General features: G+C 40.9%; 2 protein-coding genes across 2 annotated transcripts in view; one reads left to right on the top strand and one right to left on the bottom strand.

Moving 5' to 3' along the window:
• KLF13 (KLF transcription factor 13) overlaps nt 1-18,436 on the bottom strand; it is a gene marked incomplete at its 5' end in the record, with an annotated part of 34,645 nt that extends 16,209 nt beyond the window's left edge. The window contains one exon of the mRNA XM_080608168.1: nt 17,896-18,436. Coding sequence (XP_080464294.1) covers nt 17,896-18,436 — 541 coding nt within the window. The remainder of the gene's footprint in view (nt 1-17,895) is intronic.
• The window catches only part of TRPM1 (transient receptor potential cation channel subfamily M member 1), a 161,777-nt gene that overhangs the window by 12,112 nt on the left and 130,388 nt on the right, over nt 1-19,277 (top strand). The window contains exon 6 of the mRNA XM_080607996.1: nt 1,092-11,809. The gene's annotated coding sequence lies outside the window, so the exon portion shown is untranslated. The remainder of the gene's footprint in view (nt 1-1,091; nt 11,810-19,277) is intronic.

Below are 19,277 nucleotides of genomic sequence, written 5' to 3'. Positions count from 1 at the left end.
CCACAGGAATAGCTGCTATCAGTCGTGTTTCCTTTAAGCTCCATGGCTTTGTTTACATGGACTTCTGCAGCACCCTATTATAAAAGCAGGTTTTTTTCCCTCTGCTGCTGGAATCTGGGTAACAGTGCTCTTGACGGAGTGCCAATGACAGGGCTAACTCTCAGAAAATGAAAGGCAACAGCCTCAATGCCAAAGAGCTTATATTCTAAAACAATGTGAACTACTGAACATTGCTTTTTCTCTTAAAGTTAGGTTCCTGTAATTGCTGTATGCAATTTCTGTTCAGTAAGCCTAAAACTCTTACTATCTCCTTATCTCTGAGGCATCAAATCCTTGACCAGTTCTCAGTGAAACAGCTGAAATGTCACTAACTTAAAAGCGCAGCAACTTCCACTTGATTTTCTCTCTCCTGTGGTTTGTTCCAAGGATGAAGATCAATAGCTGACCCTTTGACTTTGCACTTAAATGCAGGATAATTAAACTGCGTTACACTGAAATGATGAAGTGATGAATACTAGGGGGATAGGAAGATGCGTCTTTGCTATGTCATTTCCAAACCAGTCTCAGTCTCCTCGCAAAACAGGAGCCTCTTGGGACTGGTAGAGCAGCCCTTTAACTGCTATATTCTTCTGATTTGTTGTTCTACTCCATTCTATGAATGTAAGAATGTCAAGTGAATATTAAATCCTCTATTGCGAATAGAAAATAATAAGAAGCACTGTAAGCAGAGGTTTTAAACACATCTGGCTATTACTGAATGACAAAACTAAAAGATGGGGATTTTTTTTTTCCTTTTCTAATGGTCAATTATACTTTTTAATAAATGTATTTCAAAAGAATACTGGGGCTGCAAAACCAAAAACTGTAAGTGCTAATCAGCAAATCTGACCTGCCGCATCACCCTGGCAAAGGAATTTCAGCCTAGAATCCCTGCCTCGAGCCAACAACTTGTTGAGCAAGGGGCTCTCTTCATTCCTTAGGTAAAAAAGCTTGTGACTTCAGCATAGGTCAGAGAAATCTGGCCTCTTACAGTGTAACAGGGATAAACATCAATAAAGGTATGTGGGATTATTTTTTTGTCTCTTTTTCAGACACGATGAGCCAATTCAAGCCTCTTAAAGTGACAAGGCACTGGAGGAGGGCTCTCCAAGTATATGTAATACTCAACACTGTTTTTATCAAATGAATCCAGGTAAAATCTGAAAACTAAAGTATTAATATGGACCCTGGTGAAAGTATATGCTGGACTGAGATCTTGTTTATTCATTTACAGTCCATGTTTCTTTTGTCTCAGCGTGCCAGCATGCTGCGTTGTTGTATGCTACAAGCTGATGATTTCAGCTGCTACGATTCGTTAGAGCAAATAAGGTGATTAATGGAATTGTTATGCAGACAGCAACTGAAGCCAAAAAGGAAACTCCCCAGCCTTGATTCTCCCTCCTCCAGGAAGGGGAAAAAAAATCAGACCCACAGCTAACACAACTGAACCAAATGTGTCTACAGGGAATGTATATAATTAAGGTACCAACAGAAACACAAGGTTTCCATTACAAATGGCTGTCTGGATCTTTCCTCTTCTACCTCAGAATTGCTCAGTCATTACCAGTCCACTCTGCAAACTCCAAACAGCTCCAGACATCTGACTGTTAGCAGTTCCATGGGAGCTCTTATGATTATTACGGTCCTTGGCACCCTCTCTCTCTCCAGCTCACTCTTAGAGTGGGGGAAGAGAAAAAAAAAAAAAAAAAGATCCTGTGCTCACTACAGAAGGGCACTTCCCTACTTTCTTCCAATCTGTGCTACCTCCTTTTGGAAGGCAGGATTATGTACCAACAGAGCAGACAGGATAGCTGTCAAGCCCTTCATTCTCAACTGCATAGTCTGTCATGCAGAGAAATTACACATGTAGCAGAATTAACCAGTAAGTAGTCATGGGTAAAATGGCAAACACCAAAAAAGCAGTGTAGTCACTTCTAAATGTATCAGCTGCTTCTTTGGAGATTCTCTTGCCAGAGTATCTCAGAAGATAATTGTGCTCTTCTTCTGATCAATGGATGGCCTGGCTTTCCCCAGCCATCAGTGTGGGATGTAGGTTATTCCTTGCTCTTCTAAAAATCGAAAGTTCTTCTGATAGCTTAATTAGATGGTCTTAAATTTTAATGTATCTGAGTTCTGATCACTGTGGAAAGTAGGAACTGAAAAGTCTGACCAAACCTCAAGCCTCACGCATGAAAAAGCTTGTATTGCAAGAACATTTGAAATCAAACTGAAATGTCACAAACCATCCCTATCTATACCATGAACACAAAGCTACCTCTGTAGTGGTTTAAATAATGCTTTAAATGAAAGTTTACTTCACAAATATTTTTGTGGTGCATTTCAAAATGTCCACGGTAATGTTTCTGATCCCTAATACAGGAACTTAAATGTTTTAACTGGTATGAACTGTGGGTGAATTCATGCTGAAATTGTGAAACTTTGGCTCCCTGAGCTGTTACCCAGCACTTGCCTTAATAACTGTAAAGAATCATATGACCCCATGAATCAGTCTTTTCTCTGTTGACACATAAATGATTTTTTATTATTCTATTCTACTAAAAACAGGAAAGTGCTTGTAAAAGCAAAGCTTAACAAATTAATGCAAGGTTGTCCTGCTATGCAAAATAACAGACTAAAGGATTATTCTTCTAAACTGAGACCTGTGCTTTATTTATCTGAATTCTGGAAGATGTTGAATGTGATCTGCCTCCAACTGAAGTCTTTGGCATGAATAGACACCGAGGGTGAGTTATGACATATTACATGCACAGCACTTCCCAGGACTTGGGGACAGAATGAAATCTTATTTTGCTAGAAGCCAAGCAAACAAAAGTTAGTGAGGCTGTCTTTGGTTCTAACTGCGAAATGTCTCTTCGTGAACTTTCAAATTGTTTAATCAACAACCTCACAGTAACACAGCATACATGAAATGTGACACTTCAGAGTTTATAAACACAGCTTTATAGCTGAGTGAAATGACCTGATACTCAAAGTTTATTCCAACTGTATGGAGGAGAAAGGGAGTGGGAATTTTATTTTTATTCTGACTCTGGATAGATTGTTGTGCCAGAGCGCAAGGCAGTGCTGAACGCAAGGCAGTTTATGAGCAGCATCAGCCAATGACCATACAGAGCATCTAGCTTCAGGAAACAGGCCCCTCTGGGAACTGGTTTTATGGGCTGATAATCAAACAGTAGGTCTGTTGCCTGGCATCAGGTAGCTGTCATTCAAAGTATGCACAAGTCTGTTGCATGTACCTCAGAAGATGATCTTCCCAGACTGTAAAGCTGCACTTCCCATTTAAGCCCAGATTCTGGTTTTTAATAAATGAATCAGATTCTACGAAAACAGTAGTTGTACTCATGTTTTGATGTGCTCACTTTTACAGCAGGTCAACCTTTTAGAAAAGACAAGCAGTTCAACAATCAACTCTTGCAAGTCTCATTTATATATGCTATTTCCTGTTTATTTTCCATCTTCCCATCTGATAGTTGCCTTTAACTACAGCTGTACTAAAAGAAAAAAAAGAGCAAGTTACTTGCTCCTTTCTACTTTCATCTTGCTTTTTACTCTTCTCTATGTGTTATTTCTTTAAAAGTACAAGTATGTGTGTAAACACCTAGGCCTCATTTTCATACATAGGCAGAAAATAACTAAGAGAAGATTTTCAACAATCATCTGTTATTTTGTTGTCTTTTAATTTTGGCTGTATTTATTCATTTATTATCAGTAGAACAAACTTGTAGGTATATATACTCAGGCTTCTGAAAATCAGGCTCCTATGCAATGCCTCAAGCTGCTTCCAAAAGCGTATGTTACCACCTTGGTCATATTTATGCAAAATAGAAATGAATGGTTATTAATGAGATGTTCCAATGAGATTTCCTTAGGATTCCTCCTTAGATGGGCCTGCAAAGCAGCTTCACCCAGCATCTACGAGATGTCAGGTATCAACAGTTAACATGGTGGGGGCAGATCATACGACAGAGGAGAGGCTGTGGTAGACGAGCATCACCACTAGAGTGCTGTTCCTGAACATTAACACCCACGGTATAACACGCCTAGGTGCAGCTCGGGTCCTGAATCTCTCCATGTTATATTTATTTATATTTATATTTCTGATCATTTTGCTGGACAGCTGGCTGTAAGGTCATATGCTGGCCTCACCAGCTGAGTCTGATGTGGGATCAGGGTGTAGGAGAGAGGCCATGGTGTGTGCTGGAAATGAATGAATGATGTGTTTGTGGAGGAGTGCAAGTTAGGAGCCAATGATCTGAGTGTGACGTGACATAACTGAAATGCTAAGATTTTACACAGAACACACACATTTCAAAGACAGCTTTGTCAAGGGCATCTTGGTATACATAACTCTGAAAACTTCTCTACTTTTGAAGAAACCATCTAATCATATACTTTCATACAGGAATCAACTAGATTCCTTTTTTCAAAGTAGTACGGAAAGAAACATCTTTACTATTTTGAAATTTATCCAGTTATATACAAACATAGTTCCTTTACCAAATATAAATACTTTTTCTTGCATGCTTTGTTCATGTCTTCGTTGCTTGCCTGTACAGAACAGCCTAGCATTAAAACCAGTGATCTCTCAATAAAGAATGGGGCTTATATATAGGAAGCATGCTAGAAGGGCTTGTCCAGCAGCCAGTGCTTTCTCTATAAGGACTATAAAAGCCTCTTGGATGTTTTTAGCTCACCATTTTACTGTGAGAGTGACCACTTAGCAGAGGTTCTGAGCTCTGCAGGTCACACATATCACAGAGATGCAGATGCTCTATAGGCATACACATTGTAGTAGAAGTCCCCTATTACATCCTAAAACATAAATGACAAGTGCCTCCGGTACATTTATTCATGCTCTGCTATGCTTCTTCATTTAAGACACTAGCAGGCCTACTTCTCTAACAGTCCTGCTAATTTGGGTGTGGAGAAGGAAGCCGCCTGGCTTCTTGCGATGGTACACCTTTCTGTGTGCAACAAATTAGTTGAATACACTTTGCTTGCCCAAAGCAGGGGGGCTAATGAAATACTCTGCAAAATAAACAGGTTTACTATTGCCAGAGATTTTCAGGAGAAGCTTTCTGGATGGAAAAGTTGTGTGAAATATAATAGTAAATACAGATTATTTTAAGCTATTATTGTGACATTCTACCAGGCTATCCCTGACATACAAGCCCATAGACTAGCTCCAAAACCCTATTTTGAGGACGTAATTTTTACTTTGAAAAGATTATAGAAGTCCCCATTTGCTCTTATTTCTGTTTGGACTCTTGTTCAATCTAGTTTTAAGACTGGGAACTACACAATGATTTGAACCTGACTCCCTGTCCATTTTCCTACCTCCTACTGAGCACAACTCAGGCAGCTGTGAGGGATCTTGGACTAGGATTCAGGAATTGCCATGTGCAGAGCTGCAAGGTTCATAAACTTGAGTAATCAAGAGGTTCTATTACAACAGGCTGACTGTAAATAAAACCAAAGAAAACAGGAATTGCAACTGCACGAGCTATGCTGTACCCTGAGTTGGCTTTGGGAAATTCAGATGATCCGACTATTGCTGTTGCAGCTTGACAGTGCCAAACAGGATGGTTTATTATTCCTACAAATGATGTGTTGTACACAATACTTTGATCTTGAATTTCAGTTAATTTTTTGAAACTTGGTTATACTTTCTTTTGAAAAGAAAACTTCTAACAACTCAAATTTAAGATTGTTACTTTGTGAATAATAGACACATAAGAAAATCTTACTGTGAAATATAAGAAAAATTCTTACTGTTTTTGTCCTTGAAATGGCAATGACTGCACTCAGATGGAAAGCATGCTAGCATAATCACTTCTTCATAAAGTGAATACCACAAAACTTGCAGAACACCCAGGAGAATGCTACAGCCTCTCTACAACTACTTAGCTGAGAAAACAGTTAAATGATAACTTCCAAATGAGAGTACAGCTCACTTCCTCCAAAGCATGCAACAAAGAAAAACTATGTGCATCCTCATCTTTCTGCAAGAAATTCATCTCAGCATCTTTGAAAGCACATCTTTGAAAGCAATTCTTATACTAACACTGGAAAAATGTAGCGTATACCAAACATTTGAGTCCCTTACTGACATACAGGATCTGCTACAAGCAACACTGATCACATCCACTTTACAATATATATGTCGAATATAGAAGTGTATAGCGTAGTCTGGACATGTCTGTGAGGACACCATACACGAGACCAGAGCTTTCTCACAGAGAAAAACTTTACGCAAGCATAAACACTTGAGTTCCGCACAGGTGTCATATGCTAGTAACACTTCTCCAAAATAATTAGGCTGCAATTCACCAACAAATGCTAACCTTAGCAGCACAAGGCAGGGTACTGATTATGTATCCTCAGAAAGCGTAGCTGCTTTACTATGTGTTCATTACAAAAACAAATCATTATCTAGGTGGCATTCTCTTGGACCTTTTTTGTTATCTACGAGATTTTTAATGGCAAATAATAACTTTAAAAGTTCAATGATTTGTACATTCAAAGTGAAGGAGTCTACTACATACAAAAATTGAATTATGTTCCTATAAATAGTCTGTAAGAACATCAGTCAAGATAAGGATGAACAAAGAGAAGGAAAAGGACTCTTTCACTGCAAAGTTTCACGTCAGACTTGAGAGAGGGGAGACTACCCAAATCCTTATTATGTTATCCTATCAAGCATAGTGAAAGAGCTGAGCTATGACCTTTATTTTCTATTTTATAGAGCCCTAAAGCTTCGAAGAATTAACAGCAGCCATAAACAAGTTCACTTTAAATGATGGGGCAGAGAAAAGGAAGTACCAAGTCCAAGATGTAGGTTTAAAATAGCTTATCATTATACAATACTTTTGCTTTGATAAGGTCAGTGATAATTGTCTTCTGCAGAGGAAGCACTGCTCAAAACATTCATGTACAGAAATGCACAAAAACCAGGTGAGTTCTACATGGGTTTCACCAATAAACAATGTTAGCAATACAGTCTAAAAATGTATAGCTGTTCACCCTCTCGTATCTTGTAGTATGAGTCAGGCGAGAGTTTACACTTGCAGTGAAACAGCATGTTTGCTTAGTCCAAGCTGCTTATCAGAAATGTTGGTCAATTCCATAAACTGAAACTACTTTGATAAACAGAATAACAAAATGTTCTTCACTCTATTGAAAAAAAAAAGAAACAAAAAACAAAAACAGTAACAACAACAAAGCCACCCTTTGGAGACCTCCTGAAACTTTGCTTCTTTCCTTAGAAGCTGCTGCTGAACATCTGTGCTCTGAAAAGCAGTGTTTAGAAGCTATTTCTCAATCCAGTTTTGTCTCTGCATTATGTAATGAGGCCTTCATAAATTATCGCCTTAATAAGGTGTCTGATAATCACGTTCCTAAACACATGTCATCTGTATGTTTCCCAACTGTATAGGTCTGGGACAGTGTTCATGGTAAATCAGTTGCGCCAACCATTGTACAATCTTTGCTTATTTCAAGTGAGCACAGCGAGGATAACACTGATGGGATGCTCGGCCATCCCATCCTCTGGAAGTCATCAGTGAGACCTGTTAATTAAAACAGCTCCCCAGAAGTTAGACTGCTGCTGCCTCTAAACTCCAAGCTCCAAAAGACACAGGCTTAAATCATGGCTGATTTGGTCAATGAGATGATGCCATTAACAGTATTGTCCCACAGCCTGTAAGGAGATCCCAGCACAACAAAATTGACTGAAGCTGGAAGGAAAACGTAGAAAAATTGCAAACGATTCCTTCAGCATATATGAAGTAATTATTGATCTTGTATGATATCTGAACATGCAGATAAGCTGCTAAGAAAATTGTGGAATGTAACCACAGTGGAATGAATCTTGAGCGGCATTATGTTCCCACAATATTCAGCTGTGCTCCCGGTAGTACGCCTGTGCTTCTGCACGTCTTGTAAGTCACGTTAAGTGAGAAGAATTCAATTATTTCCAAGAATGATGAAAGCTGGGGGATATCACAGAATCATAAAACGGCTTGGGTTGGAAGGGACCTTAAATATCATCTACTTCCAACCCACCCCCCCGCCATGGCCAGGGCTGCTACCCACTAGATAAGGTTGCCCAGGGCCTCGTCCAATCTGGTCTTGAACACCTCCAGGGATGGGAAATGGAAGGCTGTACATCTCTGCACAAATGGAAATAAATCTAACTGGGTGAACCCTGGCAGATAAGTAATTCTTTGGGGATATCTAAGATACTCGGTTTTGTTTTGGCCATGTACTATTTTAAAAAGCATACTCTGCAAACACCCCCTTTTTTTTATACACTAAGACTAGCCATCTGCCAGCAGCCCATCGGAACTGCTCATATGGACATAGATGTGCTGGACAGACATTTCCATTGACTTAGAGGGGCTTTCAGTCCTCTGCTAGTTTCACACGTGTGCATTAGAAAGCTGTATACAATTCACATTAGTCTTCCAAAATATATCACCAAAACAAACAAGAACTTTTTCTTTTAATGCTGGCATTAAAAGAAAGTGCAAGTTTAAATTCATTAAGCCCCCACAATACACAAGAGGAATTAGACAGTGGTTCAGTAATATTTTAGCAGCATCCCTGTTTGTATTTGTTATAGGAGAATCCTACACTATGAGGTCAGGAATTCAGGAAAGCCCCATATACACCACAAGGTTTACAAGAATCTATAAAGCCCCAGTTTATTGTGTAAATTTGTACCAATGTAATTTCATTTATTTAACCCAAATTTCTCAACAAATATTTCTCTGATTTATTAACGAATAGTTCACCATTTCAGCAATTTTTTTTCAGGAAACATCTTAAGACAGACTAGGCTGCCATGTTCTAACCCTTCTCAGCTGGCTCCATTGTAAATTCCCCTTGTGGAACTACTTCCAGCTGGTTAGCTGAAGAAGCTCGATGCCTCCTTTTTGGCTGCTATACCTCAGGTGATCTTACTCAAGTGGAATCAAGTGGTTAGCGTTTCTGTCCTTGAGCAGTTTTAAAACTACTGTCAAAGACAGTAAAGGTTACATGCCTATGTGCCCATTCTGCTCATGTATTTGCTGCCCAGGGTTACTCTAGCTTGCTGCAGGACCAAAGCAGACAGAAAGCTGCAAAGTGCACAGCAGTAACAAAGCTCTTCAGGTGCCTCTATTCCAAAAGTCACGTAACTGAATAGTAGAGAGCAGTCTGGTGGGCACATTGTGTGCAGTAAGTGTAAGATAGCTTATTGAAGACAGCTGGACACAAATATTTTGCCTATAATTCTTGAGAACACTACAAAAATGCTGTAACTGATTACAGAAAATCCTTCCCTTGCATGAGAGGTTATTTAAGGATACGCTCACTTCAATACCATTTGATTTGTGCCAAGTTCCTGGTAAGTAAATGGTTTTTTATGTTAGGGCTGCAAAAAAAGCTTCTGAAGTAGTTTTTCCACCAGTAGCTACAAAGATGGCACTTTAAAAAACTTTTCTTCTATATTAAGTGGAGGCCATGTAAGATCTTGCTGAATCTGCATGACATGAAAAATACAGGATATGTGTGTCTGACTTCAGTGCTTACACATAAAAAGGCATATTGTACAGCTATTGTTAAACTATGCACAGCAAGATAATGATCTCACTGCCCATGTGAATCTACCTAATAAAAGCCTAGCGGGTAACAAAGGAAAAAAAATATATGTACCTCTAGAAATACTGCAGAAAGACCCTTCAAAGGCTACTTTGCATTTAAAGACTGTTCTGCAAGAGTAGAATATTTTTGTCTCTGTCACTACTGACTTCCAAACAGCTGATCCAAGTTTGGAAGGACGGGGAAAAAAATGGAACATGCTTAAGTTATAAAACAGAACGAGAAACCACAAATCCAACATAAACAAGTTCCAGGTTTCTGCTCTTGGACGTGCCATAACCATGTTCAACTAGACAATAACACAGTGCAATGCTTGTGTTTTAAATAGTTAAAGGCACCTTCTTTTCAGATGAAATCTGACTGAGTTTATTTCATAAAGAACTCCAGTTTAGTGAAAGATCTGTTTATGCACAACTCATGTCACACAGACATACTTTCCAGCATCCTGCAGAGAAGCATTGTATGTGCTACTGCACAAAAATCATCTACAGGTCATTCAGAACACATTTTCTATAAGGCTGAGATTAATTTCTAATACAAACACACCTATCCCATGCAACTGTCCGTCATTAAGAGACCGTTTGCTGGTATACTCTGGACTATCTGTAAGACAGAACTTGCTACTGAGAAGGAAAGTGCCAGCTACAGGTTTCTAGGATGAGGAGAGCAGCAGGATGGTGACCCATCCTTACCACTTTCAATATTAATAGGTGTTATTGTGTTAGACCAGACCATCACCTCTGTGCTAAAAGGAAGATGGTTTGTGGAAAGAGAGTTCTGTGAAATTTCTGCATGTTTTTCCATTAGATATCCGAGGTTTGTGCCCTGTAGAAAAGGTGTCCCTGACCACTGTATTCTGTGAATGAGGTTGACTGGAACAGCCAACCATAGCTGGGATTTATTTATTTTTTTGTTGTTAATTACCTTCTGCTCTCCTAACATATGATCACAGGTTACGCACATTAGCAACTCACTGCCAGAGCAAAACCTGTCTCAGCAAAACGTAATTTCCAAAGAATTGCAAAAGTTAAAAATTGATTTTATTTCTGTGGATTTTCTTTCCCAGTTTGATCATGTTTCAACACAACATAACCCAGCCATGTGTCCCTCAGATTCAAAGCAATGCTCCTTTGTCTTTTACACAGATTGTCATCTTCCTCTTCAGCTCACTCAGCAAAAGCAAAGGAAGAATTTGGAAAAATTACAGAGAGAGAGAGAGAGAATATTTAGCTATGCTGATTATGCCCGTTCCAAAGATGGTGGTGAAGAGGGAAAAACAAGAGAGGATTTTCCTAGGAGATCCTCTCTCCATCAGTTACAATAATGAAATGTAGAGTTTTGCTTTAAAGGCTTGTAGGCTCCAATACCTAAACTCCGTCAATTATTATCAACAGCTTTATTTCTGTAATAAGGTTGGCAGAGAAATCTTCCCTTCTGATCCAGATTTCTGAAATACTTGCTCAATTCGTTTTTTGTTCTTCAGTGATGCAAAATTGTCACTGACTTCCACAATGATGAGTAAATTCTTAGTAAAACCTGATCTTCAGTGGATGTATGACTATAATGGTAGGACACAGTGTTTTTCAATTCCATGAATTTATATCTTTTTTCCCATTGCAAAATAGAGTAATACACAGTTTTTGATTTTTTAGGTATGTGCTGTATTATACACTGGGTTGTGGTAACCAGACAAGTAAAAATTCATTCTCAATGATTCTTCTAAACTATCCAAAACATACATATCTCATAGATAAGAGAACTGCTTTCAGGCCTGTCCTGTGATTAATCATTCAGACACTACTGAATGATTAATATTTCATTAAAGACGGGGGGGGGGGGGGGGGGGGGTGGTAGAAGGATAGAAGTCTTTCACAGAAAACCTGCGTAACAGTCAGGAGGTTTAGGGCTTTTTTGTAGCTAATATTACTCAAGTGTGTAGTAAATACAGCTGTCAGCTAATTGGATTCCCCACAGAATCAGTTTAACCCTAACTCTTTTGCAGCTGAGTTAATTGAACTTTATTATTCAATCCTGAACCAGTCAGGTAAACGGAGAGAGCAGCAGCAGCAACAATTTTGCCTTTCTGACTTCAGTCATCTTGAAAAATGTAAGTTTTAAAACCTGCTTATTCCTTCCTGAACTTTATGCCCTGTACTTATTATTTAAGTAATTTCTAAGACTAAAATATTTAGAGCATATATACTATTTGTTATCTTCAATGAATGCAAACTGTCTGTATCCTAGCTTAGAATCAATACTCTTAACTAGCAACTTTATTCTTGGAAATTGAGTGTTAGGCTGAGGGCTTTGGCAGCACTGTTTTAAAAGTTGTTTTATGTTTTCAACTATGCTTTTTTGGTGTGTTTAAACATTCTTAGGAAAACTTCTGAAAAAAGAAAACTGAGAATGCTTCTCAGTAGTTGCAGAGCTCTTTCAGAGAAAACAAAAACAGTGCTTTGTAGTTCCGTGTTGTTCTTAAAACTGTGGGCTTATTCAGACACTTAAGAACATCAGCTTTCAAAAAGGTGCAGAAACAGGCGCTGAACTACTTCTCACTGAGAGAGAGTGCTTATGGGTCAGGCTGCAAAGACGATTATTTCACAAGGCTAGCATTTGAAACTGTCCTGAACCTACTACTTGTTCTAGTCTGAAAGAAAAACCTATAAGAGGTGTTTTTGTCATGCTCAGTAAGGAGAAGAGGTGGAGGGTAGTAGAAGAGCATTATAGGGCACCATGGCCTTAGAAGTACCCTAGAGCTTTTTGATAAACTGGCTGTATGCTAATGCCAGTGAGTTAGGCATCCAATGCTAGCCAGCCAGCTGTTTCTAACTTTTAATCCAAGTCAAAAACAGCAGGCCCAGCCACTAGAACTGAGACTGGAGGGTGATGTGGGGAGGACCACATTAACTTAGCCAGTCCTCCTGCCCGTGGGAAACCACTATTGGGGAAAGACCCTTCCGGTTTCTTCTCGTGTCATGTTCAGAGAGTGGGCAGTTTCATGCTTGGTCCTGGCATCCAGAGCAGCTCAGCTGCCAGCTTAGAGGATGGACTGAACCAGTGCTACCCACACGTTTCCTGCTGTTACACCCAAGCATAACCTGCAGCCCTGTTTTCTGCTGGTCTTGCATGGCACAGGAGGCATTAGATCAAGTTTCTCTTCTCGCAGCCTTCTCTTGTAAAGGTCTGGTTCCTCACTAACACTGCCTGCCTGCCTGCCACCCATGTGCATACACCCTGTCTGGAGTCACTGTGTGCCTACAGGCAAGCTAAAAGGAAACCTAGGCCACATTTTGAGCTAACCAGCTAAGCTTCTGGTAATTGCCAGGTGCTAAAATGTAAGATAAATTTTATTTCACTGACATGTGAACTTGCTTCTCCTTATACTTGTCAATCAGTTTCTTTACATTCGCTTAGGTGGCACCTTGATTCGGACCAAATTCAAAGAAGTTGTGCTTTGCTGCCGTGCTTTAAACTAATGTAGTCAGAACAAAGCAGATTTGCTAGAACTGAAAGGGAAAACTATCCTTCTTTTTAAAACCTTACCAACCTAAACACAGGTCAAATACTTTATTTTGTTTAGCCTAGTTGTTATGCTGTTGTTACACTTGTGAGAACGAGGTCTGACTGCTTTGTATTTCAGAAGATTGCTTTCAAATACCAAATATATTATGAGTTTCCCCATTTTCATATACCCCTGTTACTAATTCATTAGAAAAATTCTGCTTAGGGAAATGACATAGTAACTGAGAAGAAAGGGTGCTTAAGTTAAATTTTTTTTCATATGGGTTCCCCAGTGTTGCCCTTAAAATTGTGATTACAGAGATTTAAGATAATCAAGCGAGTGAATGGAAGTCAATTTCTTCTACTTATTCAAATTCAGTTAATACTTAATGAGTCAAAGTTAGACTAAAAATAATAGATACCTAATAACACATCCTTCTTCAATCTAGTTACCTGAATTGGTGCCTCTAGCAGATCAGGCTACACTTAGCGCTGGACTACTGCAAGATTAAGCAGGCTTAATTAAAATGTCACTGCCCAAAGTCAGTCTGCCAGCTAGAGACCAACAAAGGCCTTGATCACTTTCTCCTCAACAAGTCCTAATCTGACATCTGTGAGCAAGAATAATGCGTCCAGGGTGGCCGCCTCCTCTTCCTACGCCTGGGCAGCCAGCTATGACAGTTAAGCAACAGCACAAAGGAGCCACTGTGAAGTCACCTGGCCCACAGGTTTGTTTCACTGCCAGACTCTCCCAGTAATACTTCAGACTGCGACTGGTGGCCACATCTTTAGCATATGCTAATTAGCCCAAACACATTTAGTTCTAATAATTGGAAACTTGCTCTTGCATTATGGTGTAGTGGACAGTGAGCAGAATTAGTAAGTTCAGAAAGAAATCTCACTAGAATTAAAAGCTTTATTTTGTGCTTTCTCTGCGTGTAATGCAGATTGCTAAAAGCTCTTAGAGGTCACAGTGACTTTGGGGAGGGTTGCAATATACAGGATTCTTCAGATCCCTGCCCAAAATGTAGTCTTTTTTCCTATGTGTTTGTATGTAGTATAATTCAGTAAGTTGGTGCCCTCTGTAGCCTCCCAGAACACAGCAGGCCCTGACAATGCTCGGTGAGGTCCTGGCCTGAGATGGCTATTAGACTCTGCACCATCTGTTTCTTCCCACTGGTATATCAGAGACAAACTGGTTTCCAGTGACTCCAGAGAATTTCCAAACCTTTTTAGTGAGCCCACACTGAAAATCAGCTTAAGAGGAAGGAGAACTTTGTCATGTAAATGGTTTGTCTGATTTTCTGAAAGTTCTTTCTATTTATGAGTTTTCTCAGCAGGGGATTTTTTTTAAACTGGTAAGCCAGTGGAATTTTTGCCTCAATGGGATCACTATACCTTGGGACAGAGTGCTGCATTTGTGGATCATAACACAGCCTCTGAGGTTCACGGGAACCTCAGTGGAAAAGAATCTGGACTTGACATTACCCGTTGACACTAAATATAACCTTCTGGTAAACATTAAAACTTCAAGGGCTTTGTGGCTGATGATCATGTTAAACTCCAGGACATCCAGTGAGAGGGTGGGGTGGAAAATATAAACATGAAAAGAAACCTAGGGGGAGGGGAAGGGTTTGTAGGCTGGGGGGAGAACTGCAGAGACTTTGGTGACTACTATTTTCTGCCTTGTTCAAGGTTGTCTTGAGTTAATAAAGAAGAAGCATTCCAAAGGTTGAGCTAGCTTAACTTGCTAGTGTACAAGACACTACAGTTTGTTCTAGCACATACAGATCTAATAGGGAACTTCAATCTAAAACACTGTACTCTGAGCGATGGCCTAAGGACAAAAGGCAGATAATGCCTTCTTGGCTGTTCCACCTTGTTTCTTCAGCTTGAAATAGGATAATAAGCATCCTGTAGACTACTGTGTTTGTTTGGCACATTTGAGCATTAAAATCGGGCTAAAACAATCAAAGATTTTACATGGACCACCAAACAGTCAGAAAACACTGCCAGCTTTCAGTCCCTACTAATGTGGACTGGATTTAACTGAGTAATACTTGAAAGGTTAGGTATCCCTCTGCCACACTATAACCTCAAAAATAAAGTCTGCCCTTGCTCTGAACGTGTAGAGCAAAATCTTTAATTTGTGAGCACAGTAGCAGACAAAGACAAGCAAGTCATAAACTGCACCATCCAAATACCTCCAGCACTATCATCAGTATCTTCTAGCCTGCAGTACTGTTCTTAGCCTTCAGTTTGCCCCTACCTACCAGCTGGGGTAGTCATACAGCACATGAAAAAAGTTTTAATCCATGGCAGAAGTTTTTGATTGGTTCTTAGTAACTGGGTTTGGGAGTCACTCTGGCAGCTTACCTTAAAGGTTTAAAGTACCATTCATGTGCTCCTGGAGTACTTTCGCTGGTGAGGTGGACAGCCATTATCCTACCCATCTGGCAGGCTGATGCGTACGTGTTACCCAAGTAAGTTTATGGGCATTGGAAAGCAGGGGAGACCCAAGACCCTTGTTCTAATCCAGTAAAAGCCATTATGTGTTTTGTAGTTAAAACAAACAAAACTGTCTGGAAGTCACTGCATGTTCTGTTAGCTTTTCCAAGTGTCATATTAACTTTTTTCAAGCCTGTCACAACTTCTTTAAAAAACAATAACAACAAAAAAGCACAAACACCCTAGAAAGCATTCTGCAACATGAGTAAGAGGCATTTAAGCCTGTTTAGAACAGAATCCAAACAGAGAAAGACCTGTTGCCAGCGAGGAGGAAAACTTGGCAGCTTTGTTTAAAGCTTCCCACACAGACACTGGAGACACGAGAAAACAAAGAAGCTCTAGTCCCCGAGGGTCCTGCCACTCCCAGGGCAAAACCAGTCCCTTCCCCAATTTTTCTCTAGCTCTCACACACATGGTTCTCTTTCTCTGTGCCATTAGCTACAGCAAGAATGAATTAAGCCCTGCAGATTTGAAAAAAATACAGGAAGTGAAGAGTTAAAAAAAAAAAAAAAAAAAAAGAAAGAAAACAACTGAGAGAACCTGGAGGCAAGCCAGTGTCCTCGAATGACTCCACTCAGCGGCAGCCCAGAGCACGACTCCCCCCGCTCCTCTCCCTGCAGGGCGGACGTGGCCCAGCCCTTCTCTCTTTGTCGGGGAGAGGAGTTCCCTGTCTTGGTTTCCAGTTGGTTTGGGAGCCCAGAAACACGGCTAAGTTTATCTTTTGCTTCTAGGACAATGGCAAAGGCCAGAAATAAGTGCAAAAGAACTGAAAATCAATGGAGAAAATTCCCTGAGAGCTGAGTGTAAGCACCTTTTCTCATGAACTCCAAACAGGCAAGAAACAGTCGCACAGCGCAAAGCGGGGCAAGCTGCCTAGGGTGCCAGGAACATGCTGTTCCTTTGGCCGCGCTGCATAGGGAATTGTCAGTCTATATGCTTAAACTTGACTTTCTTCTCTGCCACAGAAAGCAAACATCCTCAGTTTAGAACAGCTCTTCCTTCATCCTAGGAAGGCAGCAGGAAAAGCTAGGTACGCTTGAAGAGGTTTGTTTGGTGTGGGTGAGGCTGCCACTTCTGAGCTAAGATGGTTCAGGAGTTATTTGTCAGGTGTAGTTCTGAGGATCTTTTCCTTAACGTTCTTTATAAGCAAACTGATCACGGATTTTAGTAAACTAATTTGTTGTCTGAAATAACTCAGTTGAACAGCTTGCCTAAGTTTGTTCTCATCTGCATGGTGCTTTGTCATAGACACTATGACCAGTGTCTCCAGCAGAGATCAGTCTCCTCGGTTTTTGGAGCTCCCTGTGCAACTGTAGGCCATCCTGTTCCCCAACACAAGGCAGAGGCATCAAGTATGGCACGTCACGGGGCCTTTTTCAATATAGTACTCCTAACTATTTCAGTAACTTCCATGGTGCTTGCAAGACTTCAACTTTTTTTAGGTGTGTATGTCTTGTAAGTTATGATAGCAACAAAGAAGCAGTCAGATGAGACCACCAACAAGTGAACGCTGATCAGGAAAAGTTAGTGTTTACATTCAAATGTGCTTTTTTTTTGTTGTCGTTGAAATCAGTTTTACTCAGCTGCTAAAAGCTTTTTCAGAAGCTGCCCATGTCCCTTTACATTTATGTTCAGTATCTCCTTGTGACTCATATTCTGCCTCTCAACTGCCTTCCTGCCTGCTCTAGCTTCACAAAAATGCCTTCTAAAGAAAGAAACAGAAACACGGTCATTCGGGTGCCTCTAGAACATTTAATTTTAAACTATTAAGAGTACTGATGCTTGTATTGGAAGTGATAAGCAGGTATAAAGGTACTGACAGGAGCACAGTGTTGGAAAAAGTAGATGGGGGAAGGTAAGAAGCCTTGTAAAGGGTAAGTCGAAGATACACCAAACAAGAATAACAACTAAAAATTACAGTGTGGTAGGATCCACACAGATGACCCACGCTCCATTCCCTGTGATATTAAGTAATAAAAGGCAACATTAGCTTTGAATCTATGCCCAGTAAGGGTTTATTCCCGGAGGGCTTTTTTTTGTTTTTCTCTGAGCTTGAGTTCTGAAAGATGAAACCGTAATGGTGGCCAAATACAAGTTTGTTTTTGTGTTTTGTTTTTTTTTTTCCAACATTCATTTTAATTACCAAGCTGTAACAAATAAATCTTTGGCTGGATTGCAACTAACCTGTGTGGGTCCTTAGATGAGCTTTAAGATGGGAAGATTTGCCATAAACTTTTTCACACCCCACATAGTGGCATTTGTGCTTTTTCTGGGGTGATCCGGGGTCAGTCCAGCTTCTCCCGCGTTTGTTCTTTTGTCTGGGGCTTGGCTCAGTTACTGCAGCCAGGCTAGTAGGTGTGGCTGCTTTTCCTCCTCCACGCTTACCAGCCGAAGACACGCTTTCTTCCCCAAACTCCTTAGGAGCGATAGAAATGTGTATTTGTTCTGTGATATCAAAGGTCTCTGTTTTTTCCATTTTGAGAGCGGGTGAGTTTGGGACGTGCTGGTTCAGATCTGCTAAAATGCTAGCTACCACAAGTAATGACGATCCATTGTCTTTCCCGGTCTCTCTGACCTCCCACTTATCTTCTCCATTTGACGAAGGAGGTATTGCTGCATCAGGTTGGGGATCAGGCTCCCCTTTGGGACTATGGATAATAGCACGACTGGACATAGAAACAAGGCACTCTGCTGCAAAATGATCCACGTACGCTGCTGTTGCCATTTTTCATAAGTTTTAAAAGAAATCCAAACCGGAAAAAAACACTTCTTTTTTTTTTTTTAAGAGATTAGGCAAGCAGACCTTCCCCTCTCTTTATTTCTTAAGCTCTCTCAGCAGAAGTGAAGTCTGATCTAGCAGCCATCAAAACCGCACTCCGCGACGATCACGCCCAGCCCGTCCCTAAATCCAAAAAAGCGCCCAAGTCCAGTGGGAGAGGAAAAAGGCGAGCGGACGGCTCCCGGCAGCGGCAGCTTGTTGCTGGCAGGGTGAATTACCGGCGGCGTTTCGTCGCGGGCGCGAGAGGAGAGCGGCTGTGCCGGCCCGGGCCGCGCATGGCGCGCTGACAGCCGCCCGCCTCCCGCTGCCGCTCCTCGCCGGGGGCGTGCCCACGGCCCACATCTGGCCGTGACGTCACAACTAGACCCCCCCCCCGCAAGTGAAAGGAAGCGTCCCATTGGCTGCCGGGCGCGCCGCGTGCCGCGGGAGCGCGCCCCGGGGCCGCGCTGTGCGGAGCCCTCCGCCGGCAGCTCGGGGCGTGCTGCGCGAGAGCGTCGCCTGCAGGGACGGCTTAACCGGCGCCGGGCTGTTAAAACGTAGAGATCTAAAAACGGTGCGGTGTTGGGGCTGATACAAGTGATGGGAAAAAGGAGGGAGAGTACACCAGTTGGTCTGCAGCTACACGGATGGAGTTCGTGTGAGGATTTTAATAAATTGTGACACGTTTAGTTGACTCCCAGAGAATAATAAGCTGTTGAAATCACCATCCTCTCTGTCAAAGCACTCTACTGTCTCTCAAGTATTTAAAAGTACAAATGGAAATCACTTTTTATTATTATTATTATTC

This window comes from Anser brachyrhynchus, assembly GCF_964034855.1.
Source record: "Anser brachyrhynchus genome assembly, chromosome: 11".
Taxonomy (NCBI): Eukaryota; Metazoa; Chordata; class Aves; order Anseriformes; family Anatidae; genus Anser; species Anser brachyrhynchus.
The sequence above is the reverse complement of the archived record's forward strand: the minus strand, read 5'-3'. Positions and strand labels throughout refer to the sequence as shown.